At 43.4% G+C, this 24247-nt stretch overlaps 1 protein-coding gene across 3 annotated transcripts; it reads left to right on the top strand.

The window, feature by feature from the left end:
• The first annotated feature begins 31 nt into the window (after positions 1-31).
• On the top strand, positions 32-24021 carry erlin2 (ER lipid raft associated 2). Of its 3 annotated transcripts, none has more exons than XM_066714250.1 (12): positions 32-100; positions 863-970; positions 1178-1259; positions 1381-1427; positions 1710-1771; positions 3430-3555; positions 4251-4324; positions 6323-6381; positions 7183-7274; positions 8961-9050; positions 15306-15385; positions 18932-24021. In XM_066714250.1, the coding sequence occupies exons 2-12, from the start codon at positions 864-866 to the stop codon at positions 19103-19105; spliced, it is 993 nt and encodes a 330-aa protein (XP_066570347.1). In that variant the 5' UTR covers positions 32-100; position 863; the 3' UTR covers positions 19106-24021. The 3 variants fall into 3 exon arrangements, with proteins under 3 accessions (XP_066570347.1, XP_066570348.1, XP_066570346.1); XM_066714251.1 differs by having other exon boundaries at positions 57-100; positions 3427-3555; XM_066714249.1 differs by lacking the exon at positions 32-100 and adding an exon at positions 123-215 and having other exon boundaries at positions 3427-3555.
• Positions 24022-24247: the final 226 nt, after the last annotated feature.

Below are 24247 nucleotides of genomic sequence, written 5' to 3'. Positions count from 1 at the left end.
GTGGGCGCATTCTGATGACGTAGGAGTCGCTTTCCCCCGGAAGTGGCCGTGCAGGTGATTATTTTGTCCACATTGGAGCGACCGCACAGAAACAGAGCAGGTGAAATAAATCAATCCCAAACAGACGAGTTAGGAAATGAGCTGCTGTAGGCGACAGTGGCGTTTCTCGCCCGAAATGCAATTGCACAGTTTGACTTTGATCGTGAATGCTTACGGTATTTAAAAAAAAAAAAAAACTTTCTTCGGGCCTTTCGATTTCTCTGTCGGGATGTTTGTTTACGCGCTGTGTTATTTGCAGTTTTAAAGAAACTTTAGAAATAAACTATGTCACAGAAAACACGACATCTATGTAAAGTGTGCGGTGCAGACTGTGTGGTAACGGAGCAGCGTGTCTTCTCGTTTTGCATGTTTTCGACTAACAAATGTCACCGTATGCCGCCCAGCTGTATATTGTGTAAGAGCAGTCAGGGCAGAAGCCAGTCACAGCAGATGCAGGCTGGCATGAGTGGGCTGTTCATGGCGCCCCAGGCTGCCGATGGCCGGTAAAGTGGATTATAAGGGACACGTTAAATACTAACAGGTAACATCCACGGATCTCGAAGGTGAACCCTCTTATCGCGAGAGTAGGTCAGTGTTCCCAGTGGCCGCTTGCAGGTCTGCAAGGAAAAGACCAATTCCTTGAAAGCACCTTGAAAAGTATTTACTTCTCCAGCATCTTCATAAAATGAGTATAATTTTGACATAAACCTGGTTGTGGTGTATCCTTCCAAAATGCATGCAGATATCTAAAGCAGTGCAGTCAAAGCTGTGGAAGTGCTCTCCACACGTCTCCACAGACACTGACTCTCCCCTCTCCCTGCAGGATGACACAGCTGGGGGCCATCGCCTCCATCCTCCTGGCGTTCACCGCCGCCGCCCTCTTCTCTGCGGTTCATAAGATCGAGGAGGGCCACATCGGGGTGTACTACAGGTCAGTGGGCTGATGGCCAGAGCCGGGGGCCTGTCCTGCTGGCTCCCCAGCTCCAGCACAGGTCACCTACTGGGGGATGTTCTGGTTACAGTGTTGTCTTCTTTTTCTTCACCCACACCCTATCTTCTGACACTTCACCATCTTCTCTTCCTCATTTCCTGCTCCTGCTTCATCCTCAACTTCCGTCCTGCCCTCTCTCTGCTGCAGGGGTGGTGCTCTGCTGACCTCCACCAGCGGCCCTGGCTTCCACCTCATGCTGCCCTTCATCACCTCCTTCAAATCTGTCCAGGTGAGTGAGTGAGTGAGTGAGTGAGTGAGGGTGGGTGTGGATGTGTATGTATGCGCGCTTTCATAAATCTGTCCCTGCACTCTCGTCTGTGTCAGGTCACCTCTTGATCTTTCCTCCTCAGACGACGCTCCAGACCGATGAGGTTAAGAACGTCCCCTGTGGCACAAGGTAACAGACTAGCTTGATTTTCTTTACATAAGACCTAGACTTAATCATAATTATTATAATAATTTAAATAATAATAAATCTGCTATTTTGAATGATACTGGATTGACCCTGCTGGGTTTTCTGCGCCGAGGAAGATAAACTGACTGTGAGAATGTGCTTCTGTCACCACGAGGGAGCCTGGACAGTCTGTATTGTGTGAAAAAGGGAAAGTGTGATTTGTGTGTGTGTGTGTTTTTTGGTTTGTCTCATTTCCTCCCTGATGCACCTGTGGTCTGTTTGCAGCGGGGGGGTGATGATCTACTTCGACAGGATCGAGGTCGTAAACTTCCTCATCCCCTCAGCAGGTAATGCTCTCTGCCCCACAGTGCCCCTGGCCTGTAGCGAGTAAATGCATTGTTCGTGTCATTTAGAGAGAGGTGTTCAGATTTCTCTTGCAGAGTAGCTTGATCCTCTTAGTTTTTATTAAGGAATGTTTTTACAGTTTAAGTTAGGTTGTTGAATCTGGGATTTAAATTAATGGAAGTGATGAAATTAGGCCTTAAAATGGGGCAGGCAACCGACTAATGTAATACAGGGGGTATTCAGCAGTATCGCAGTTCAGCATGTATATTGTGAGTATTATTTAGGTGTCAGGCTAATTGAGTTCCTATATGTGTTTTATCAGAGATGAAGATAAAGGTAGGAATATTGTTAAGGAGTTACATTGAATTCCTTCCCCCTGTCAATAACAGTTTGTCGTTCTTAAGATATAACTTATATATGGGATGTATCTGTCCTGCGCACAGGCCAGCTTCGTACCTCGTATAGATTTCTGTTTAGCTTATGACGTACACTACCGGTCAAAAGTTTTTGAACACCCCTATTTTTTATTGACATTTAAGTAGTTAAAATCCAGTGAATAACCTGAAATAGTACAAAGGTAAGCGGTAAACTTCCAGAGGTTAAAAAAGGTAAGGTTACCAAAGACTGAAAAATAATGTATATTTCAGAATTATATACTATTACTACACCCTCTTAAGCATTATTTGTCAGTGTTACACGCCGCTCCTGTGCATAGAAGTCACACTGTATTCCTACAATGCGCACATCGTTTGAAAGCTTATTCTCTTGGCTACCAGCGCGTTTCACTCTCAAACACATCCGATTTACAGGTTCCGTGTCGCCCACCATCATTCAGAGCCCGGGGGGTAAACGTGCAGTCTGCTCCTGGGGGGGTCTCATTCAGACAGTCACAGAACACTCAATTTCCATTGGATTTCTTTGCAAATAGGCTTGTTTTGTTCAGAACAACCTAACTATTTATTATATTTGATGTTCTATCAGACACAGAGAAGTTCAGATGCAATTATGTAAAATCGTTGTGTATTAGTACACTGTAAGCAGAGTTTTCCCATCTTGACATTTTTAGCTCTCTACAGGTGTGTGGTGCTTCTACCAAAACGTGGAGGGTCTTGTTTCGATCAGTAGACTGTCTGGTTCCAGAATACGCCATAATTGTCAATATTTTCTGAGATTTTGTATTGCTACTCAGACCAAGTATCCCCCCACCCCCCATTTCAGAATGCGGATTGGGGGTGGGGGGCTTAAAAAACAAAATTTTCATGGGATGCCAAACACTTGGCAAACACAACAGTGAAGAGTACACATGGGATTAAAAAGAAGCACATGGATTTGGTGCCCGAGGGGTTTGTCAGTTTAAGGAGTTAAATTTTGTTAAACAAAATTCCATAATGTCCAATTGTTTTTGTTCTATACCTTAATTTCAGAGTACATTGAGACATTAACCTGTCTACATTTCAATAAAAACTGGAGACATTGAGGTGTTTTAAATCTTTTGACCAGTAGTTTAGGTCACTCTGGGTTCTGAGGGGTTTAAAATGCAAACGGCAGTGTTTTGTGTGCTGAGAACTGTGCCATCCCATGCCTTCCCTTCACTTCTGTCTGTATCTCTCTCTGCTCTCCCTTTACCTCTTGTCGTATGGCTCTGTGCCCCTTGCTGTAGTGTACGATATCGTGAGGAACTTCACCGCCGACTACGACAAGGCACTGATCTTCAACAAGATCCATCACGAGCTGAACCAGTTCTGCAGCGTGCACACTCTGCAGGAGGTCTACATCGGGCTGTTCGGTAAGAGCAAGCACTTTACTGTTGTCATTGTTGGCCGTTATTAGTTGTGTTATTTAATTTTATTGCACAACCACAGGACGTGAGGTCATGTCTGCCTGTGACGGATGCGTACAGTTCTGTCCGTGGCCGGGGGGGTGGAGGCTGATGAATAGAACTCTGAGAGTGGTCTAGAACACTTATTTAAATTTTTGTTTACATTATTTTACATTATCAGGTGGTCAGACATCTTTAACTCGGGTCTTGAGAATTAATTTGTGGGTTTGGCTGGTTTGTACTTGCACAACCCCTTCTTCTTAAATAAGTGAATGCATAAAATGGGGATCTAGAAGCAGTCAGTCACCAGTAAAATCACCTGACCTGGCAGCTGTGTCCGCCTGGGGAGTCCCAGTACACGGTGTTCATGCCCCCCCACCCGCTCTCTCCCTCTCCTTCTTGCCTGCATCTCGGATGCTGTGCCCGCAGTACCACCAGGGGGCACTCAGATCCTCTCAGTATCAGTCCACAGCACATTAAGTATTTATTTTGTGTTAGTTTTTTTTGGCAGAGAGCTAATTAGACGAAACTGTGTGTGGGGGCGGCGGGCTATGGAAGCGAATCAAGAGGTTTTCCGGTCCTACAGTAGGTTTTACAAAACGGGGGGAATTAAAGGCCCCACTCCTGTATCCTAAGCTTGTCCCCTGCCTTGGTCTCCTCAGATCAGATCGACGAGAACCTGAAACTGGCTCTGCAGAAGGACCTCACTGCCATGGCCCCTGGCATCGTCATACAGGTGAGTGCAGTGGCAGCAGCTCGGCACGTTCTCCCCTCGGCTCTAGCGGCGGTTTGGCTTGTTCCCTGTCTCTATGGCAGAGTTATGCAATCCGGTGTCTGTCTGAGCAGCTGCATTATTCCAAGGAAGCTCTAACTCTTGGAATGTGTGGATCAGACCGAAGCAGCCAGACACTCGTGCCTCCAGGCTCTTGCACACTCTCACATGCATACACATGCACATGCACGCACATACATACACACACTCGCATGCATGCACGCACACACACATGCATATGCACACACACACACTGCTTTACCGTAAATCATCTGTTTTCTTTGTACAAATAAAACAAGCCGCAAGTTGTGACTCATCCTCAGTGTGCTTATGTAGCAACCTAATCCGATCTAATTGAACCTTTTACTTTACTTACGTTGGGATTTAACTTTTTTTTTTCTGCCCTCTTCCCCCTCCAGTCTCGGTACATTTGTGGATTTTTGACTGGCTTACAGAATTAATAATACAAGCTTTGGTAATTATTGTAATAATAGCAATAACGATTATATAGAACAATTGACCGAAACCTTAGTGAACAGCGTGGTTTGCCGGCACAGCTGCCTTCCAGGTTTTTAGTACGGGCACAAAACAGCTCGTCTCTGTTTTGGCCATTCCACACTAGTGCCGATTTTGTTTAGTTTTGTTGCATACCATTGAATACTGCCTGGCCGTGGCTGTAGATCTGGAGGCCCTTAACCCTGACCCTTTATTGGCGCTTGTCCTGAAAAGATTTAAGATGTAGTTTCTTTGTTACTTGGCTTTTTGAAGAGCCTCTACAAAGTCCAAAATAAGAAACTGCTTTCAATGCAAGTCCTTAAAACTTAATTCTGTGGGCACTAGATAAACTCCTTTCAGAGGACTTCATTAATAATTCTTCACCTGTGCACCTCCTATGTGCGGGTCTTTCCTCTGTTGGATTCACTAAATGGGATACACTTTTCTAGCTGATTCTTCTGTGGCCTTTTAAAGTCATGCAATTTGTGTTTGGTTGAGCCACAGAGCGCTCTACAGACAGAAACCCTTAATGGGAATTGTAGAAATAAGCCAGATTTCACGCTGTCAAAAACAAGACCTACCACTTCACTGCGCAGGTGTGCTTTCTCAGTAGTTACAACTCCTTCCCACAACTTTCTGCTGCTTTCTACCTTCTCCTTTTTAACTCTCCAGCTGTCTCCCTGTCAACATTTACCCCATATATCTGCCTTAACTCTTAGTTATCTTCCTCTCTTTTCGGTAGGCTTGACATTTAGTGTTTCAGATATGTCCAAGGACAATTTCCTGTTAAAAAGACCGATGCCAAGAAGATCTAAAAGCTCATAAATGGAAAGCCCCGCAGCCTGAAGCTGCAATCTCTCCCTTGTGAAGTTTGCTTATTCTACTTACTCCCTCAATGCCATTGCCAGACTACGTATGCCTTTGCTTTTGGACTGTTTGCCAGAAAGGATTGCGTTCGGTGGCCAGGCCGTGTTTTTCTCATCCTTCACATGCAGAAGCTGAACTGATGGTTATTATTGTAATGAGTTCAGTTTCCAGTACTTGCAGATGTGTTTGTCTTGGACATCAGTACAATAATAACCTTAGGAGTGGAGCATGTGATCAGTGTGTGGTGGTGTCCTCTTGTCAGCAAAATAATTTTTATATTGCGTCTGTAGCGGTTTCTGTCTGTTTCAAATGTATTGTCGTCCTTTGCACAAAGAGCCAGAGCCCTTAGTAGGATGTATTTTATTTGTTGTTTTTCCAAATGTTTTTCTACATTTATTAGATCGGGGTGTCGGACTTCGCAGCAGCATGATTAGTCAGTTCAGCAGTTACTTACGCAGCCCTTTCTAAATCATTGCATTCATGAATAAAACGGGATCTGGGAGCAGATGGTTCTCAATGTAAGCTACATCTGCCTGTCGAGTCTGACCTCAAACCCGTGTTTCTGTTCCCCTCTCGCTCTCCCTCTCTCGCTCTTTGCAGGCCGTCCGCGTCACCAAACCCAACATCCCAGAATCCATACGGCGGAACTACGAGCTGATGTGAGCTTCACTGTCATGGCCCCCGAGGATCACAACTGGGGGGGCCCTCACCCTTTCTCTCATTACTGTCTCTGTCAGTGGTTGGGGGTGTCTAGGCACAGTGTGAACTGTGAATGGCAGCTGTAGTGCTTTTAAGCATGATTGCTACACAGAAAGAAAGGGCATAATTTAAATTGAATTACCATAATTAATCGTATGTTTTTATTTATTTATTTGAGCCTATGCGACTCCTTTACAAGGGATCCTCCATCAGAGCAGTTAAATAAACAGGCACAATAAAGCACTTGTGGTCCAATACCTATAAAGCCAAATCCAGGATTAAACTCAGGCTGAAACCGTGGGACACCTGTGACTGAGGCCTTCTTCAGGTAGTACAGCTGCCATCTGTATCTTCTGGGATGTGTCCTACAAGAGCTCCTGATTGTTTTCCTGCACTTTAATTGCTAGAGTCTGCCGTGTCTTTAATGTGGCTATCACTGCTCTGTATGACACTGAATTATGTATGTGTATATATCTATATGTATATGTGTGTGTGAAACCACTCTACAGTATATACAACCTAATTACTTCTTGAATTCTGGAACTGGAATGTGTACAATGTTCCAGAACTGGAATTCAGTACAATGAGGGTGAATCGAATGAAGGTGGAAGTGGAATTGGGCAGAAGGAACTGAGCTCAGTGGTGGATCTCATCCTGGTTGTGGATAGAGCTGTGGTTGGGGGGGAGCAGTGTGTCTGGAGTGCCCTGTATTGTGCGTGGAGCTGTGTTGACCTGCTTCCTGTTCTCTGTTTTTCCACTAGGGAGAGTGAGAAGACCAAGCTGCTGATTGCAGCGCAGACACAGAAAGTGGTGGAGAAGGAGGCGGAGACAGAGAGGAAGAGAGCTGTGATTGGTGCGTGTGAACACAACTGGGGGAGTGGCTTGGGCATGCTGGGAGGAGCTTGTGTCAGTCTAGGGCAGGGGTGGGAAATCATTTTCTTGGGGACCACTCCATGCTTTTGGTAAGCCCTCATGGGCCACACATTTTTGTAATGATATCACCTCACCAGCTACTGTTTAAATATCACATTGTCATCTTTCCACAACAAAGTGTAGCTAATTATTAGATTTGTGATATTGAGCACTTCATTAGTTTATTTGCTAACTGTTCATATGTTCTTTTTTAAATTAGACGTGTGGTGTGATGTTCGTGGTTGAGTTGTACGGGTGATGTTTTAAAAAAATTGATTACATCGATTCACCAATTCAAATCGTTACGCCGGTCCAGCTGTTTGAAATACGACTGCACCGATTCAGATTCCCCCATCCGGTCCATATTTATCAGCAAACTGGTCAAATATTGATCCGCTCGTCAAAAACTGCCCAACAAACTGATACAGCAATTGCAGATCGGATCATTATGTGTATTTTTTTCCACCAAGTTACTGATTTCTTTCTCCTAATGATACTTTTCACCCGGTAGCAATACTGTGTGGTGGGGTGGGTTAAGCCATGTGATTTGTGCAGATCAAAGATCAGAGACGCTTGTCTGTCTTGCTATGCATGCGGCCGATTTGCCAATGAAGTACAAGGCGGGTTTACCAGGAAATGGGATGGTGTTGCCGAAAACAAGTCTAGGCTAGTCTTGGGATCTTCATACTGATTGCATACTAAACAACGATTTGCAACAGAAAGCAACTTTACAAATTTACATTTAGTAAGTTTATATTTAGAATAACTTAATCTGAACCATCTTCATTTTAATCGTAAAACGTTTGTAAATGGGATTAAAACGCAAAAGAATCCTATATAAATCACTAACACTGAATGGCTGCTCGGCTCTGCGCTGAGTTTTTCTCAATAGAAACATTGCTCCTTTTGCATTCGATCACCCATCTCTAGCGCTGTTCTTTCTCTTCGGCAGACACGTTCTTCTATTTCGATGCATGTTTGCTCTCAATGCCAGTTTAATTGTATTCTTTGAATGCTGCCTCACTTCCTTTGCAAACTAAGCTTTTCCTGCCACACCAGTGCAAAGGTGTTTTGATGTCCATTACTCTGCGTTCGTTGTCTACTTTCCTTTTTTTTTGATAAATTCATTTTTTTTATATTCTACTCCTCCATTGCAGTGTCACGTAGTAAAATAATTCCCACAAAAATATTCAAGCGTTTTCTCTGAACGCTTCACCATAGCAACATAAAAATAGCCAAACGCAGGGCAGTAATGATAGATACCCTGTATACAGAGAATGCATTTTATTTTGCATTCTTTTTTTTATTTACAGTGTTCGCTGACAAAATGAGTTCCCATAAAGGAGTCCGATTGCCACTGCTTCAATGGTGTTTAAATGTTTAAATTTTAAATATTCGGACAACAGGCAATGATCTGATTCTGTTCATTGTAATAGTGAAAGCTTGTAGCCAGGAGTGCTGGTGACCCGCACGGAGATGTTATATGGGCCTTATATACGGACTGTATTTTGCCAACCCCTGGTCTAGGGCCTTTGTCAGAGCAGGCTCTGTGCTGTACTGGAGTCTGGCATTGGGTTATTGATTCAGTTGATTAATTGATCTGTAACTGATTATTTTCCTTTCCCAGAGGCAGAGAAGCAGGCCCAGGTGGCAGAGATCAAGTATGGACAGAAAGTAATGGAGAAGGAGACAGAGAAGAAGATTTCAGAGATTGAAGGTCTGTCTCTCTCTGTCTTTTCTATCTGCGTCAGTGTGTGCCTCCCTCACTGGATACCAAGATGGCCAGTAAATGGGCTGTAGTGGTCTCCTGTTAGCACTTTTCCACCGACTAATCTGCCTAATCTGGAACCGTTCTGCTATTTACACCGCAAAAAAAAATACTCAGCCAGCAAAAGCTGCTCCGTGCCAGCACCATAAACCTGCTGGTTTGGAGTCAAGGAACCTGTGACGTCAGAGTCTGGGGAGCAGTCGTCGCCACAGAAAGTGATTTGCTTGAGTTCAGCCACCATTTAAAAAAAAATTATAATAACAGAGAGGAGAGTTTTGAAGAATGATGAGAGAAATCAACAGGAAACAGTGGTCTGTGAATGAGAGCAACACTTCAGTATTTCCCATCAAACATTATGGCATTAACAGCACCTGAGATCATTGCCAGTTCATTGATTTCCCCATGACTGCACGGAAAATACCCCCAAAACAAGCCGTGTTCATAATCAGTAGGCTAGCCTATATTAATCAAGGGTTTTACATAATGCCAATTTTATATCCAGCTTTTTTCTAACAAGAATAAAAGTAGAAATACACCACATCCAGTTACATAAGCGTTCATTTCTTAAACCGGTGGAAATGCAGGTCGGCTCATAAAAAGTTTAACTGGTTCCCTGGCCGAGCACCAGCTCCGGCACTGTGTCGGTGTAAAAGTGCTATGTTTGTCTGTACCCTGATTTTGTAGTAGGTCTTATCTGACAAGCTGTTAGTAAAAGGTTCACTATTGCTAAAATCCAGTCATTGTCCAAATATTTTACCATGATGAAGGACTGTGGTGATGTGCTGTGAACTCTGGGTTCCGGCAAATGTTTCCCAACCTTTGGGAGTTCAGGGAATTATGTGATTCTCTCTCTGATTCACATTCACTGTATCTCTTAATCAGTGGTGTAGTCTAGTTTTTTGTAGTGAGTATACTGTGATTTTTTCCCTCCCAGCGACACCCCATAAGCACCACCACACTCACTTATGCATACAGTATGCATCTACATGTAATTGAAAGCATTCTGAAAAACTGCTTATGTGTTATCAACATGTCAGTTTATTATAAGCAACACAAGACTTTAACAGCCAATGACATTGACAGCTGGGGAGACTGGACTGATTTTCTACTGTTCAGTGTTAATCACCATCTAACTCAGCCAGTTAAGTGCTACATTTAGCCTTAGATGTTATATGAATATGGTTCCTGGAGCACAGGTTTTATCAGCTGGCAATTTTCAATGCACATTTAAGAGTGCAAGTTGCAACTATTATTAACAATAATGGAAAGCTGAGGCTTATCAGTAGCAGTATTAACAATGAACATTTGTGCAGTTCTATCACCAACACTCATTCATTACAGAATATTATGAACTGAATTATGAGGACACAAAAAGTGGTCCACATCTTCTCAAGCACACTTATCTTCCAAAACCATTGTCAAACCTAGGCTATGTACCATATCAGCTTAAATGCATGAGAAAGCATCCAGGAACTGCTACAAGACAAATAAGCTTCAAATAAGAAAAAACAAACAAGGTTAATTAACAAATTAGCTTCACCTCAATAAATGAAGGCTGAAAAGGCACTTAACATCATCAAAGTATCCATACTGGGTTCACTGTGTTAGTGCACAGGCCCTGGAAAAAGAATGGAACACTTACAGACAGCCAAGCTCCTGTTCCACCTAGATTGCTGGCAGTGTCCTTGGGGTGGGCTCACTAAGTCACTGTGGGGGGGAGGGTGGGTAGCCTGGTAGTCTACAAAGCTTTCCAAATATATTTGTACTCGGGCATCTGAGGTGTGCATTGCAAGCATCTGAGGGGCTTGTGTGGCATAGCAATGGCTTCTCAACCATGTTGTAACATACTTCCTTGGCTCAAAATGTCTTACAGGGGGCCCATTGATGCTGATCATCATCAAATTACTTACATTGGACAACAGTGTAGATCTTTTGTCCGTGGATACATTGTTCATGAGACTGAAGCCCCTTTCACACTCGGCAGTGCCGCAAGGGATGGTCTGCATGCATCATATGAGTGGTTTTAGGCTTTCAGGCTCACTGTCTGGGTGCTCAAGGAAATCTCTCATACCATTAACAGCTTGCTCATCACAAAGATTGAACGGCCTGCACAGTCGTTTCACTTGTGTCTCACCATGCCGTATGCCAGGTGTTGATGGCCAGTTGCCTGTATCCAGAATGCTGAGATCATGAAGCATTTCATCTTCAAATGAGAGGCGCTTCTCCATGTTGTTGATCAGACTTTGTAGGAACTGCTTTGCATTGATTGGTGTGAGCTTTGCATTTGACTCCAAGGGAACGGATCCAAAATGTCCCAAAGCCTGTGCTGTTAGTGTCTCCTCTGATTTCTCTCCTGGGGTGTCGGTGAATGATGCCAGCACTCTGATGGTGCGCTTCAGAAGCTGGACTGCTCTCAAGAGTGTGATTGAATGGGCCTGGAGTTGCTTAGACAGGTTTGCAAGTTCAGACATGAGTACATCATACATGAGTCCAAGGTCACACAGGAATTCCTTGCTTTGCATATGACATGCCAGGCCTCTGTAAGTTTGTCTCTCTTTGGTGTTTCTTGTTTGGTCTCCAGCAGCATTTTCAAAGTGTCTGTTGAGTGCTTCATACGACCTCCACACAGCCTTTACAGAACGGAAGCTGCTGGCCACCCATCGCGTACTTAAAACTCTGCCAATTTTCAGGACTTGTGAGCCCACTTCTTGAGCTGCTTCCAGAAGCTCCCATGAATTTTTATTGGACTGACTGTAGAGATTGTGGATCTTCTTCAGGAACACATTGAAGTGGTTGACTGCCTGAACCTCATCCACGGCATCAGATACAGCCAGTTCCAAATGGTGGTTCATGCAGTGCCATGTGAAGAGGTTTGGGTACCTTGCAGTCAGCCTGATTGCCGCACCAGAGTTCTTGCTTAACACGACACTGGCTCCATCAGAAACAAAAGAGACCCAGTTTTTTTGAAACCACTCTTCACTGAAGCCTGCAGTGTCCAAACAGTTAAGTAGAGCTTCTTCTATATCCTCTGCCCTTTGGCTCTCTAGCTCAACAAGCTCCAGGAACACAATTTCAGGAGTACTGAGGTTTTCACATTGACAATCAGGGCAGATTTGTGGCTGAGAGATGTAGCCTCGTCAATGAGAACAGACAACTTGCTTGAAGACGACACAATACTGTGAACAATTTTTTTCTGCATCTCTTTTGCTATGAACTGTACCTTGAGTGCAGACTAGTGCCCATTTTTCAGCTCAGTGAGATTGTCATGGTCAGTGAAAGGTCGGTTCATCTTCACAAGATAGTATGCTGTTCTGAATACAGCATCTGTCTCAGCCATCACAGTCTCTGACACAGTTCTCACCACATTTCCAAGTAAATCCCGTCCACCCTTTTCAGTGAGCTCCTGGGCTATTTTGTGTGCTCTGGATGTCTCATGTCATCGTATCTTATTCCTCAAAGAGGCCAGAGATGTTGATCTGTTTGCGTTTGAGGACTGGATCTTAAAGTACACCCACTCCTCAGATATGGACACTCTTTTTTTGAGTGTGCAAACAGCACAACCTGGAATTAAACAAAACCAAGACTAATTTGCATAATCATTGTTATTTTTTTATTATTATTATTATTTATTTCTTGGCAGACAAACTTATTCAGGGTGACTTACAACATAAGTGCAAACAAAGTGCAAAAATACAGTTAAGTACAAGGCATCAATCATTGCAAATTCAATTAAACTAAAACATAGCAATTCAAAATAATACATTTTACAAATTCAAATTTACAATTTGCACAAGTACAGTAAGTGAGGTCCTACATCCTGGACGGTAAAAGCTAAGTGCTGTCAAGATGTAGGGTTACAGACGAGGGCTACGGGAAAGGGAGCAAGGAGGAAAACAATCAAGAACGCAAGAACCATAATAAAACTGTGAAGTGCTATCTAACGGGGAGTAAAAGGACTAATATTAAAAGTACTGTCGGAAAAGATGCATCTTGAGTAAGCGCCGGAATGAGGTCAAGGACTCTGCTGTTTTGACTTCGGTGGGCAGGTCGTTCCACCATTTAGGGGCCAGGGAGTTTTGTATCTATATTAGCACTAACATCTGCTGAATAGGGCCAAAATTTACTCAAAAGTATTTAATAAACACCATGGCTAACAAATGCATGAAAAGCAGGCGAAAGGAGAAAAATGTTCCACTCTTTCTATAGCTAATTATCTGACAACTATTGATAACTAACATTACCATATAGTAATTTAATGGTGTAAATGTTAATTAATGCACATTTAAGATAACCATGAATTGACTCTCATTTGCATAGTCGTTGACTTTATGAATTTCAGTTGTTTATATCAGCTTTGCATGTGTGCTGATATCTACCTAACTTTCTGTCCCTCCACTTTAACCAAGGATGTCTGTTTTTAAATTCCCTAGCTTGACTTTCAGTCCACAGGGCTGGCCAGGAGTTTTCATCTCTCTCATCATCTGAAACAAGGAGATATAAACATTTTATTCTTTTTACTACTGTACACAGACACACACACACAGTATCTAAGTTTTCTCTCCCGTTCTCCAACATTCATTGATCCACCACACTAACATTAGTGAAGTTAGATAGTTCTAGATACAATTCAATATACCAACAATCCCCTGCTGTTACAGTTACGTTAATGATAACGTTAATGATACCCGTATATGCTATTTTTACTTACCAGATAACGTTACTATAGCATCAGGCTTGTTTTCTGTACCGCGTAGGATAGCATTGTTCTCATTTTCTGTAGTTTCTGCAGGCTTAAGAAAACAGTGAAAGTGTGTAGTTTGAGTTTGCTTTCGTTTCATATCTCCTTTAGTGATTCACATTAGTTAATTTCAAACTTGCGCCGAGAATGACCGCCAAGCAACTGTGTTGTTGTTCCTTGGTAGGTGATGTCAGATCCAGGTCACAGGCCACGGAAGCCCCAATGGTCCAAAAGTCAGTGCTTCGCATCACAGATGGGGTGAATTTATGAATGAAGGTGTGAAAGTTCTGTCACAAGACGATGTTATGTATCCTCGCGCTTTTTAAGTGGGTATACGGAAATCCTTGAGCTTTCCTAGTGGGTATACGGCGTATACCTGAGTATCACGTAGACTACACCACTGCTCTTAATCACCCACATCCCCTCTTGTATTTTCAGTCTCCCTTCCTCTCACCCATGCTGAATGTGACCTGGTCTCTCTCCCTCTTGACAAATAAGGAGAGAAGTGGTCTGTAGAGGCCATTATGAGCAAATGACCAGACTGTAATTCGTTTCATATCTGGTCGTCCTCCAAGACATGATAAAATGTATGCATGTTTTGCACAAGCGACTTAAAAGATATCACCCTTGCCTCTGCCTCTGCCTCTGCCTTATCCATGGTGGAGAATCTAAAAAGGTTGGTAAGAGGACAAAAGAGAGGGACTGGACTGAAGTTTGGGTGAAATAATTTTGCAGAGACCACCTTGTTGCTTTCTCAGAAAGGAAACTGAGCAACTTTATCTCCCGGTTCTTGAGGTTCTATTTTCAGAAATTTGAAAAGAGATTCTCAGACGAGGCAATGAAAAAATGCAGTGGCTTGCGATTCAGTTCTAAGATGTGCCAAAACAAAATTGTTACAAACTTAAGCAGCCCCACTGAAAACTAACACTCACTGCTGCTGAAATTGAGCATTTTGCTGGCTTAGCATTTGAGATCACTTTACTGACACTTCAGAATAAACTGAACATTGAGACAACTCCAGTCTTCTATTACCTTGTGCAGTTCACTCTGAGCAAGACCAGTCAGGAACGCAGTGACACAACTTTTGAACTGGTTTTACTCCAGAGTGAGAGAGAGAGCGAGAGAGAGAGGACTTTCTTCACTGGCTTTACTGGAATCTGACTTATTTGCGAGGTTGAACCTGGAGAAGATAGTGGGAATTTATGTGATTAAGAGGCAACTGCGGGTCATTTTTCATTAAAATTGGCTTTGTGCTCTATGTATGCTATTTGACTAGTATTCTGTTAGTGTGACACACTCTGCGCTGTAGCCTGTGTGTAGCAAATGTGGTGGACACCTGTTTTTCTGGGCTATTTGGGAAAACAAAAAAAAAACAAATACTGCCCCACTTTTCCCCCCAAATGAAAGTCAAACTGTGCCTATGCCTCTCTCCCCCATGCTTACTGTCCGTCTGTCTCTCCCTCCAGACTCTGCATACCTGGCCCGGGAGCGTGCCCATGCGGACGCAGAGTTCTACACGGCCCAGCGGAACGCCGAGGCCAACAAGGTGACACCTGCAGAGGGCAGGGAGAGGGCAGGCTGCCCTGGCGCCAAATGGCTGTTGTGTGCAACGCCGTACAGATCCACACAGGCCGACAGCGTCCACTCATTAGCAACTTGCATTGAGATCCCTGACTCGATACCTTCTGGGTCTGTGGGTGGGGGGCATTAAGGACAAATATTAAATAGTCTGTTCCGAGCACACACTACTCAGTCTGCTTTTCATCTCATTAAGTCATCGATTTAGGTCATTTAGTTTCTCTTGAGCAGAGTCGGCACACTGCAACTGGGCGGGCCGCATCCGGTACTGGGGAGGGAGATGCTGTGCAGCCGGGCTGTGTGGGCAGTGATCAGCAGGCGGGTTCCTGAGTTCACTGCTCTCCAGTTGACTTGCGTCTGTCATCCGCCCCACCCCCCCACCTCCACACACAATCTGAACAATACACACACACACACACACACACACACACACACACACACACACAATCTGAACATTCTCCCGTGGTATCAGGGAGGGTACAGTCTGTTCGCCACATCTCTACGTGCTGTGGTTCGACATAATCGATGGATGGGTGAGGGCTGACTTGTCAAAAACTGCAGTTCCAAATTATCTGGTGATTAATGAGGGGAAATGCCCAAAGTCACGTACAGTGAGGGGAAAAAAGTATTTGATCCCCTGCTGATTTTGTACGTTTGCCCACTGACATAGAAATGATCAGTCTATAATTTTAATGGTAGGTGTATTTTAACAGTGAGAGACAGAATAACAACAAAAAAATCCAGAAAAACGCATTTCAAAAAAGTTATAAATTGATTTTCATGTTAATGAGGGAATTAAGTATTTGATCCCTATCAATCAGCAAGATTTCTGGCTCCCAGGTGTCTTTTATACAGGTAACGGGCTGAGATTAGGTGCTCCTAATCTCAGCTCGTTACCTGTATAAAAGACACCTGTCCACAGAAGCAATCAATCAATCAGATTCCAAACTCTCCACCATGGCCGAGACCAAAGAGCTGTCCAAGGATGTCAGGGACAAGATTGTAGACCTACACAAGGCTGGAATGGGCTACAAGACCATCGCCAAGCAGCTTGGTGAGAAGGTGACAACAGTTGGTGCGATTATTCGCAAATGGAAGAAACATGGGGCTCCATGCAAGATCTCGCCTCGTGGAGTTTCAATGATCATGAGAACGGTGAGGAATCAGCCCAGAACTACACAGGAGGATCTTGTTAATGATCTCAAGGCAGCTGGGACCATAGTCACCAAGAAAACAATTGGTAACACACTACGCCGTGAAGGACTGAAATCCTGCAGCGCCCGCAAGGTCCCCCTGCTCAAGAAAGCACATGTACAGGCCCGTCTGAAGTTTGCCAATGAACATCTGAATGATTCAGAGGAGAACTGGGTGAAAGTGTTGTGGTCAGATGAGACCAAAATCAAGCTCTTTGGCATCAACTCAACTCGCCATGTTTGGAGGAGGAGGAATGACCCCAAGAACACCATCCCCACCGTCAAACATGGAGGTGGAAACATTATGCTTTGGGGGAGTTTTTCTGCTAAGGGGACAGGACAACTGCACCGCATCAAAGGGACGATGGACGGGGCCATGTACCGTCAAATCTTGGGTGAGAACCTCCTTCCCTCAGCCAGGGCATTGAAAATGGGACGTGGATGGTATTCCAGCATGACAATGACCCAAAACACACAGCCAAGGCAACAAAGGAGGGGCTCAAGAAGAAGCACATTAAGGTCCTGGAGTGGCCTAGCCAGTCTCCAGACCTTAATCCCATAGAAAATCTGTGGAGGGAGCTGAAGGTTCGAGTTGCCAAACGTCAGCCTCGAAACCTTAATGACTTGGAGAGGATCTGCAAAGAGGAGTGGGACAAAATCCCTCCTGAGATGTGTGCAAACCTGGTGGCCAACTACAAGAAACGTCTGACCTCTGTGATTGCCAACAAGGGTTTTGCCACCAAGTACTAAGTCAAAGGGGTCAAATACTTATTTCCCTCATTAACATGCAAATCAATTTATACTTTTTTTGAGATGCGTTTTTCTGGATTTTTTTGTTGTTATTCTGTCTCTCACTGTTAAAATACACCTACCATTAAAATTATAGACTGATAATTTCTTTGTCAGTGGGCAAACGTACAAAATCAGCAGGGGATCAAATACTTTTTTCCCTCACTGTACGCTGCATTGTTTCTGTGGGCAGTTCCCTGTTTTGAGTCTCATCATATTTTTTTTTGGGAGAGGAGTACATTTATTTTTACTGAAAAACAAATGAAGAGTTGAAATTGCAAGGCTCAGTGCAATCACTAGCCACTTCTTCCAAATTGATGTTCTTTCCCGGTCAGAAGTCTTGTCGTCTCTGATGTCTCTAATGTCCCCCAGTCTGTTGACTCTCGCCGTGCCCTTCTCTGGCCTTTGTGGCTGCACGTTGCAGGTCTGTCAGTCCGCTGTCTGTCCGTATCTGGGATAAAGCTGTGATTTCTCAAGAGCTGCCCAGGGGGACAGAGGGCAGGGATCTCAGTGCAAAGACCACCTGTGTTTCTGTCCCTCCTGATTCCCTTGCCTGTGTCTCTCACTTCTGCTGATTTGTTCCTCCCCTCCTTCACTTCCTGTCTCTCTCCCCCACCTCTCTCTCTTATATACTTTACCCACTACACTACTAAGTTTGTAATATAGGCCCTCATGCCAGACTGAGTTGAATGCTTTTTTTAAAACCAACGAAGCATGCAGAGATGTTTCCTTTATTTGTTAGATGAATGTGTGTATTTATTAGGCTGTGCAGGCTGTAGATACAATCAGTGGTGCTGAGTTTTGGGATGAAGCCAATCAGACTCTTTCTCAGGACACTGTGCTCTTTAAGGAAGGTCTGTATTTTGGGGTTGAGAATACTACAGAAGACCCTTTACAGATTACTGCTCACACAGATTTGATTGGTTTTAATTGTTGATTGAAGGTTTTTTCAGTTTTCCTGAATTAGTTGCTGTTCAAATTTTAGGTTTTTGTGGGAGTTCAGCATATAGGTTTTATTTTTTCCAAATGTCCCCATTCTGTATGGCTAGTTCCTGAGATTAACTTTTATTTAAATGATTCCCTGAATTGGTTTTGGTTGATAGCTATTTCAATGTCTGAGTGTTTTGTGGTGGTGTTTTAGTTTTTTCTACTTAAAGTATTTGTATATTATTTTAATATTTATATATATTTAATATATATATATATATTTAATATATTCATATATTTGAGGCATACATCCATTTTTTTGTTACCTTAGTTGTCTGACTTGGGCGGGGTTGCTGCCTGACAGTGAATGCATTAATGAAGGGGGAGTCCATGTCAGGGAGGGTGTCATCGACTACACTAGTCCCAAGAGCTGTGCAATCCATGAACCTCCCTAAAGAGTCTCCTCTGATTCTGCCAGAAAGTCTCTCTCTCTCTCTCTCCCCCTTTCTCTCACCCGTCTCTCCCTTTCCCTCTCTCCTTCATCTCTCCCCTGTGTTTCTCTCCCTACTCCCCATCTCACCTGTCTCTCTCTCTGCCCCCTGCAGCTGAAGCTGACCCCGGAGTACCTGCAGATGATGAAGTTCAAAGCCATCGCGGCTAACAGCAAGATCTACTTCGGCAGCGAGATCCCGCACATGTTCGTGGACTCGGGGGCGGCCGGCACCCGGGCCCCTGCTGTGGCTGGAGTCACAGAGGGCGGGGCCCAGGGCCACAGCTAGACCATGGGAGTGGAGGAGATAGAGTTGGGAGTCCGGTGATGGGAGTGGGGACTTTAACTGGTCAATCATTGAAGCTGGTTTCTCATCTCCTCTCCTGAGAGATGTAACCAAACACCATTAAAAACAAAAACAAAAAAAACAAATTTACCCTAACCAGTCCACACAAATATTTTAGAATTCTCCCCCCCACACACATACACACACACTTGCAGAGATACATGGACACACAGACACGCTTACACACAGACACAATTCTGTCCTTTTCCTTTTTAAACTATTTTAAGCACTGTGTGAACCAGTGATGGGTTCAAAACACATGGCACTCAAAGGACCAAATTGCCGACCTGGCGGGGTGCCAGTGTGGACTGGGGCTGAGAGCCGCAGCGCTGGGGTTTTATTGGGGAATAAGTTTGTATCTGTAAAGGGTTTGGGGGGTTAAATGAGCTGAGCAAGGGGAGACCAAACCTACCTGTGCGTGTCAGGAACAGTGTCCATTCTGCATTATGGCTGTTGGCTGTAACCTGCAGGCCCTGTGTGTGGCTTAGTTTTTATCCGTTTTGTTATTTTTAAGGTTATTTTTGTTGGTAACATTTTGTCTGCCTTTGGTCAAATCATTTTTGTTTGGTGCAGAACACACAATTGGGGAATGCCAATCTGTAATCTGGCACACCTGGCAAGCAGGTCACATTACCTCGGCTGATGTAAGGACTTTTTCTTATCTGTACATATGTACATAGGCAATGGTCTGGCCTGATTTCTATATTTGGGTTTGTTGGCTTATGTATGTTTTATTCTGTAGTTATTATAATTGGCAGTGCAGACTAAGCTGTTTCCTGTATCGTGTCATGGTGGATCCCATGGGTGAGCATCAGTGTGGGAAGGCAGTTAGAATGGAGTGCCATCAGGCTTCCTATCCTCCTCTAAAACCCTGAATCAGAGTTCCTGTGAGGACCCTGGTTCTTGTACAGCGTCGAACACATTCCTGGTCAGTGTGCGTCTACATCTTCTGCATTCCTTACTGTTGGAGCTGTTGTAATTGGTTTGGCAGTGTTCAGTTACTCTGAATGAGCATACCCCCCATTTATAGTAGACCATTCCACTTTATTGGGGATGGGGGTTAAAGTACAGTCCGTCTTTTAGAATTTCTTCTGATGGAGTCACACAGAGCAAGAAGAGACCCAGTCATCCCCATTTGACTGCCCATTTGTTGTTATTCTGTATTGCTTTCACATAGTGGTTCTGATCACAGGTATTGGCACTTTGCTGAGACCAGTGGAAGTTCACACAGTGATGCCCCCCACAGTAAGATAATGTAGTGCAGCCTGTTTTCTGTTCAGCCTCTCCCAAATATGCACCAGATGTCGGGTGGTGGTTGGGCCTGGTGGGGGTCACCCCAGGAAATCTGTCTCCCTACCAATCCATAACTTCAGATCTGTGACATAAAACTACACCTGACTGACTGAACTTAAGTGGGATAGGGCTAGGTGTTTTTGCTGTATTCAGTGTGGGTTTATGTATATGTGTGACATACAGAGAGGTATTTTTCATTAGCAATTGAAATGATGGCCCTGTGGTCACTCCCTTGGCCTGCTGGGAAATGTTTGTGGTTCCATTGTCGTCTGTGCCGGTGGTCTACTGGCGTCACTGCAGGGACTTTCCCTCTGTCTCCTTTCTCCTCCTTTCTCCTTCTCTTCCCTCCCTCTGCACAATGCAAAAATCTATTTGGCAGGGCCGCAGGAAATGAGGAAGTGGTCTTTCTGATAGTTCAGGATTTTCCAGCAGGCTCTGTTCTCTGCTCAGTGTGTTGTCTGTGACCTTTGTGTGTGATATCTTTTTATATCTGATGTGTTTAGATTGCATTGAGTGCCTCCCACACACACTTCCACAGACGTGTCCACACCACAACACTTGCACAGGGACATAGAGCGGCTTCTTTTTGGGAAGGAAGTCCCGCTGTACTACGTTATGCTTTGTAATCATGATGTCATCGTTGGACTTTGGGGGATTAATCCCAAAGATGGGGAAAAATAGGGAAAATTCTAGGTGTCTTGCACACCTTTTATTTGTATAATTTGTTTAGAACTGTTATTTTGATGGGACTTGTCCCCTTTTCCACTGCAGCTATAACCCTGGAGTCTCCACATGGCTCTGGGCTCTTCTGAGCTCTTTGGGCTCCTAAATTTGGATGAAGTGGTTTCCTTTTTGGTTATCTCATCCAATTGGCTAAGATTAAGTGTAGAATCTGTTTTTAATAGTTCAATATCCGAGTGTCTTTTAGCAGGGCTCCCATAGGGCTTCTTCAACTGCCAGGGAACCCAACTGAGTTTCTGATCAACACAAAAGTCTCGGGTCTCTGTCTCTCTCTCCTCAGCTGTGATTATACCAAGCACAGATATGGGGTTTACAGCACATGTGTGCGTGTTAACATCTGCAGGGAAGTGCTTTCATTCTTGCTCTCCACTGTCTGAACATGCTTCCAGCAAACAGTTTGGGAACCTGCTCTGTACTGAGATTGGCAGCAGACCCAAAACTATAAGACCTACACTGTTTTGTTTTACACAACATCAGATTTTGGTTATACTTTTTTGGGTGATTTAAATACTAAAATTCCCCTACCTTACCTAGTACCCTGCTAGGTGTTCAATCCACCCTGTTCAAGAATATATATATATATATATATATATATATATATATATATATTACCCCTAGATATGGGATGAGGCCCTAATATATGTATTGCTAAATAGGAAGGATAATTAAATATACAGTAACAACCTCAAAATGAACAAATTTGATAGGCAAAAATTCCTCATCAGCATCACCTGGAGATCTCCAGCTGTCCTGTGTTCCGGCGGGTCATGGCCAATTCCAGATTTTCCGTTCTGGTTCCATTTCCAATTCCTTTCTCAATTCATTTTCAGTTCCATTTCAGACGATTGTGTCCATGGCACAATTAATTGGAATTTGGAATTCGGAATGGGCCTGAGAGGGAATTGGAATTGACCTTAACCCTGCTGTAGAAAGTGGTGTTCTGGAGTCGTGCAGTATCGTCACAACCCTAAGGGTGTTAAAGTGCTGCTGAATAAAATTGCTACTGAAGAAAAACCAGGCCAAGCCTCTTAGTTCAGATTTTCATGGGTATTTTCTTTCTACTGTTATAAAGGCACAGGAAGCTTCTGTCTGATGTACTAGCCTAGGCATGCCAAGGCTGTGCAAACACTGGTTTCAGTTTTGCTTATATGTTTTTGTTTTTTTGTGGTCAAGTTCTTATTCAACCCCCATAATATTTGACATATTTGGGGTATGTATTGCACTGAATCACAATGTATGTATGAAGCTTGATTTTTAGATTATATCTTGCCATTGGTGGGAAGAATGGCAGGATTTGTGGTTTTTTTATGCCATGTTTTATTAGAGATTTTATTTATCTGTAGTTTGCATCGCTCTGTGAGGTTGAAGAAGGACACTGTCCCTCCCGTCACTGAGACTTAGATTGTGAACTGTACACGTCTGTGTTTTGGACCGAAGTTGCAGGTCTAAAGATTTCTTCACAGTGACACTACACATAGGAAGCGGTTTTATTAAGAATGTGAAGCTCACTGTGATGTCTGTGGGTGCTGTGACCTATCTGATTCTGCTATTCAAACACTAATTTGGTTATGTGTTTTTTTTCTTTAAACAATACACCGTCTGAACTGGGGGAAGCGAATCTGAGTGACTTTGCTTCTACAGTAAGGCTTCTGAATCATAACCCTCAAGGAGTAAGGGGCTTTCAAATGCATCCCATTGTATGTGTTCATGCTTTGATGTCTATAGAAGTGATTAAAAGTGTTGAGCCCGGGCTTGTTCGTTGCAGCGGAGACCATTTAAAAGCTGTTCCGGGTCTTGAGGTTCCTGGAAATCGCAGAAGCGTCTTAGTTGTAACTTGTGCCAGCGATGGTGGAGTAGATAACTACCGTGGAATGGCAGTTTGTTGGGATGAACAAGTGTTCTCTGTATTCTAGAGCTGTACGTCAGTGTATATTCCTCCAAATTTATGATCGATTTGCTTTGAAGTGCTGATGTAATGCCACTAAATTCATAAGAACTATGCAGTTCATTCATAAGAACAGTTTATTCCATTTTAGTTTTTCTCTTTTAATTGGTGAAACTAGCTGCTGCCATTTTATGTAGAGATCATTTGTTTTTTCCTTTGGCAATTTTCATTAAAAGTTCGCTTTGTGTAACAACCAGACAACATTCCTCTGCTCAGCAGCCCCTTGTGTTTAATGATTTCGGCAAGAAAACCCACCGCCTCACAGTCCTATGTCCTTTTCTGCTTTCCTATCATTTTGTTTACTCTTGATTCTACATTTTTCTCAATCCTGGTAATAAGAAATATCTGCTAATTTCTGTTTTAAAAAGGGAAATATTCAAATTGTGATCGTCTATTTCTTACACCCTGGAAAAACGTGTGCAGCCTCATTGCATCAAAGTGCTGTTTTTGTGTCTGTATAATTTGTATTTTATGTCGTCCTGTCCTCAATTGTCTTTGTGAAATGTGATGGCGACCTTCGTCTGCAGTTTGACTGTTTCTGAGACCCTCGTTGTTGCTCAGGTTGACGGCACACTCTGCACTGACGTGGTCCGTTTGGCACTGGGGGTCTGTAGTTGGACTCTGCGGCTGTTAAGCTGTCAAAAGAAACTGCAGCGGCCCAGAATGCTATGCAATCTCTGTTCTCCACATTCCTGAAGACCGAAGTAGTTGTGTTTGTTTGATTGGTCTGTTTTTTAATGACGTCAAGGGAGCAGTGTCTGTATTGTATTGAACTGTACAATATAATTACACAGCAGGTTACAAACTAAATGGGAAAATAGAAATGCATTGATTTTTGTTTATAATAATGATTATAAATAAACTTTAGGTTTTAACTATTCTTAATGACCTTTTGTGCTTTGTTTTGTTTTGTCATTAACCACCTGCCTCTATGGGCTGGATCCTGGGTGTCATTAACAACACTTTATATAACTAGAGATGGACATAGATAGATCTGACATATTGGAGGCTAATCCATGCCAAAATTTAAAAGAGAAAATAATTAAATGAATGAATGAATAAATGTTGAAATACATAAGTGGACATTAATGCATTTCAACATTTAT

Source organism: Amia ocellicauda, chromosome 9 (assembly GCF_036373705.1).
Source record: "Amia ocellicauda isolate fAmiCal2 chromosome 9, fAmiCal2.hap1, whole genome shotgun sequence".
Taxonomy (NCBI): domain Eukaryota; kingdom Metazoa; phylum Chordata; class Actinopteri; order Amiiformes; family Amiidae; genus Amia; species Amia ocellicauda.
Note: the sequence above shows the minus strand (reverse complement) of the source record. Positions and strands in the feature narration are given on the sequence as shown.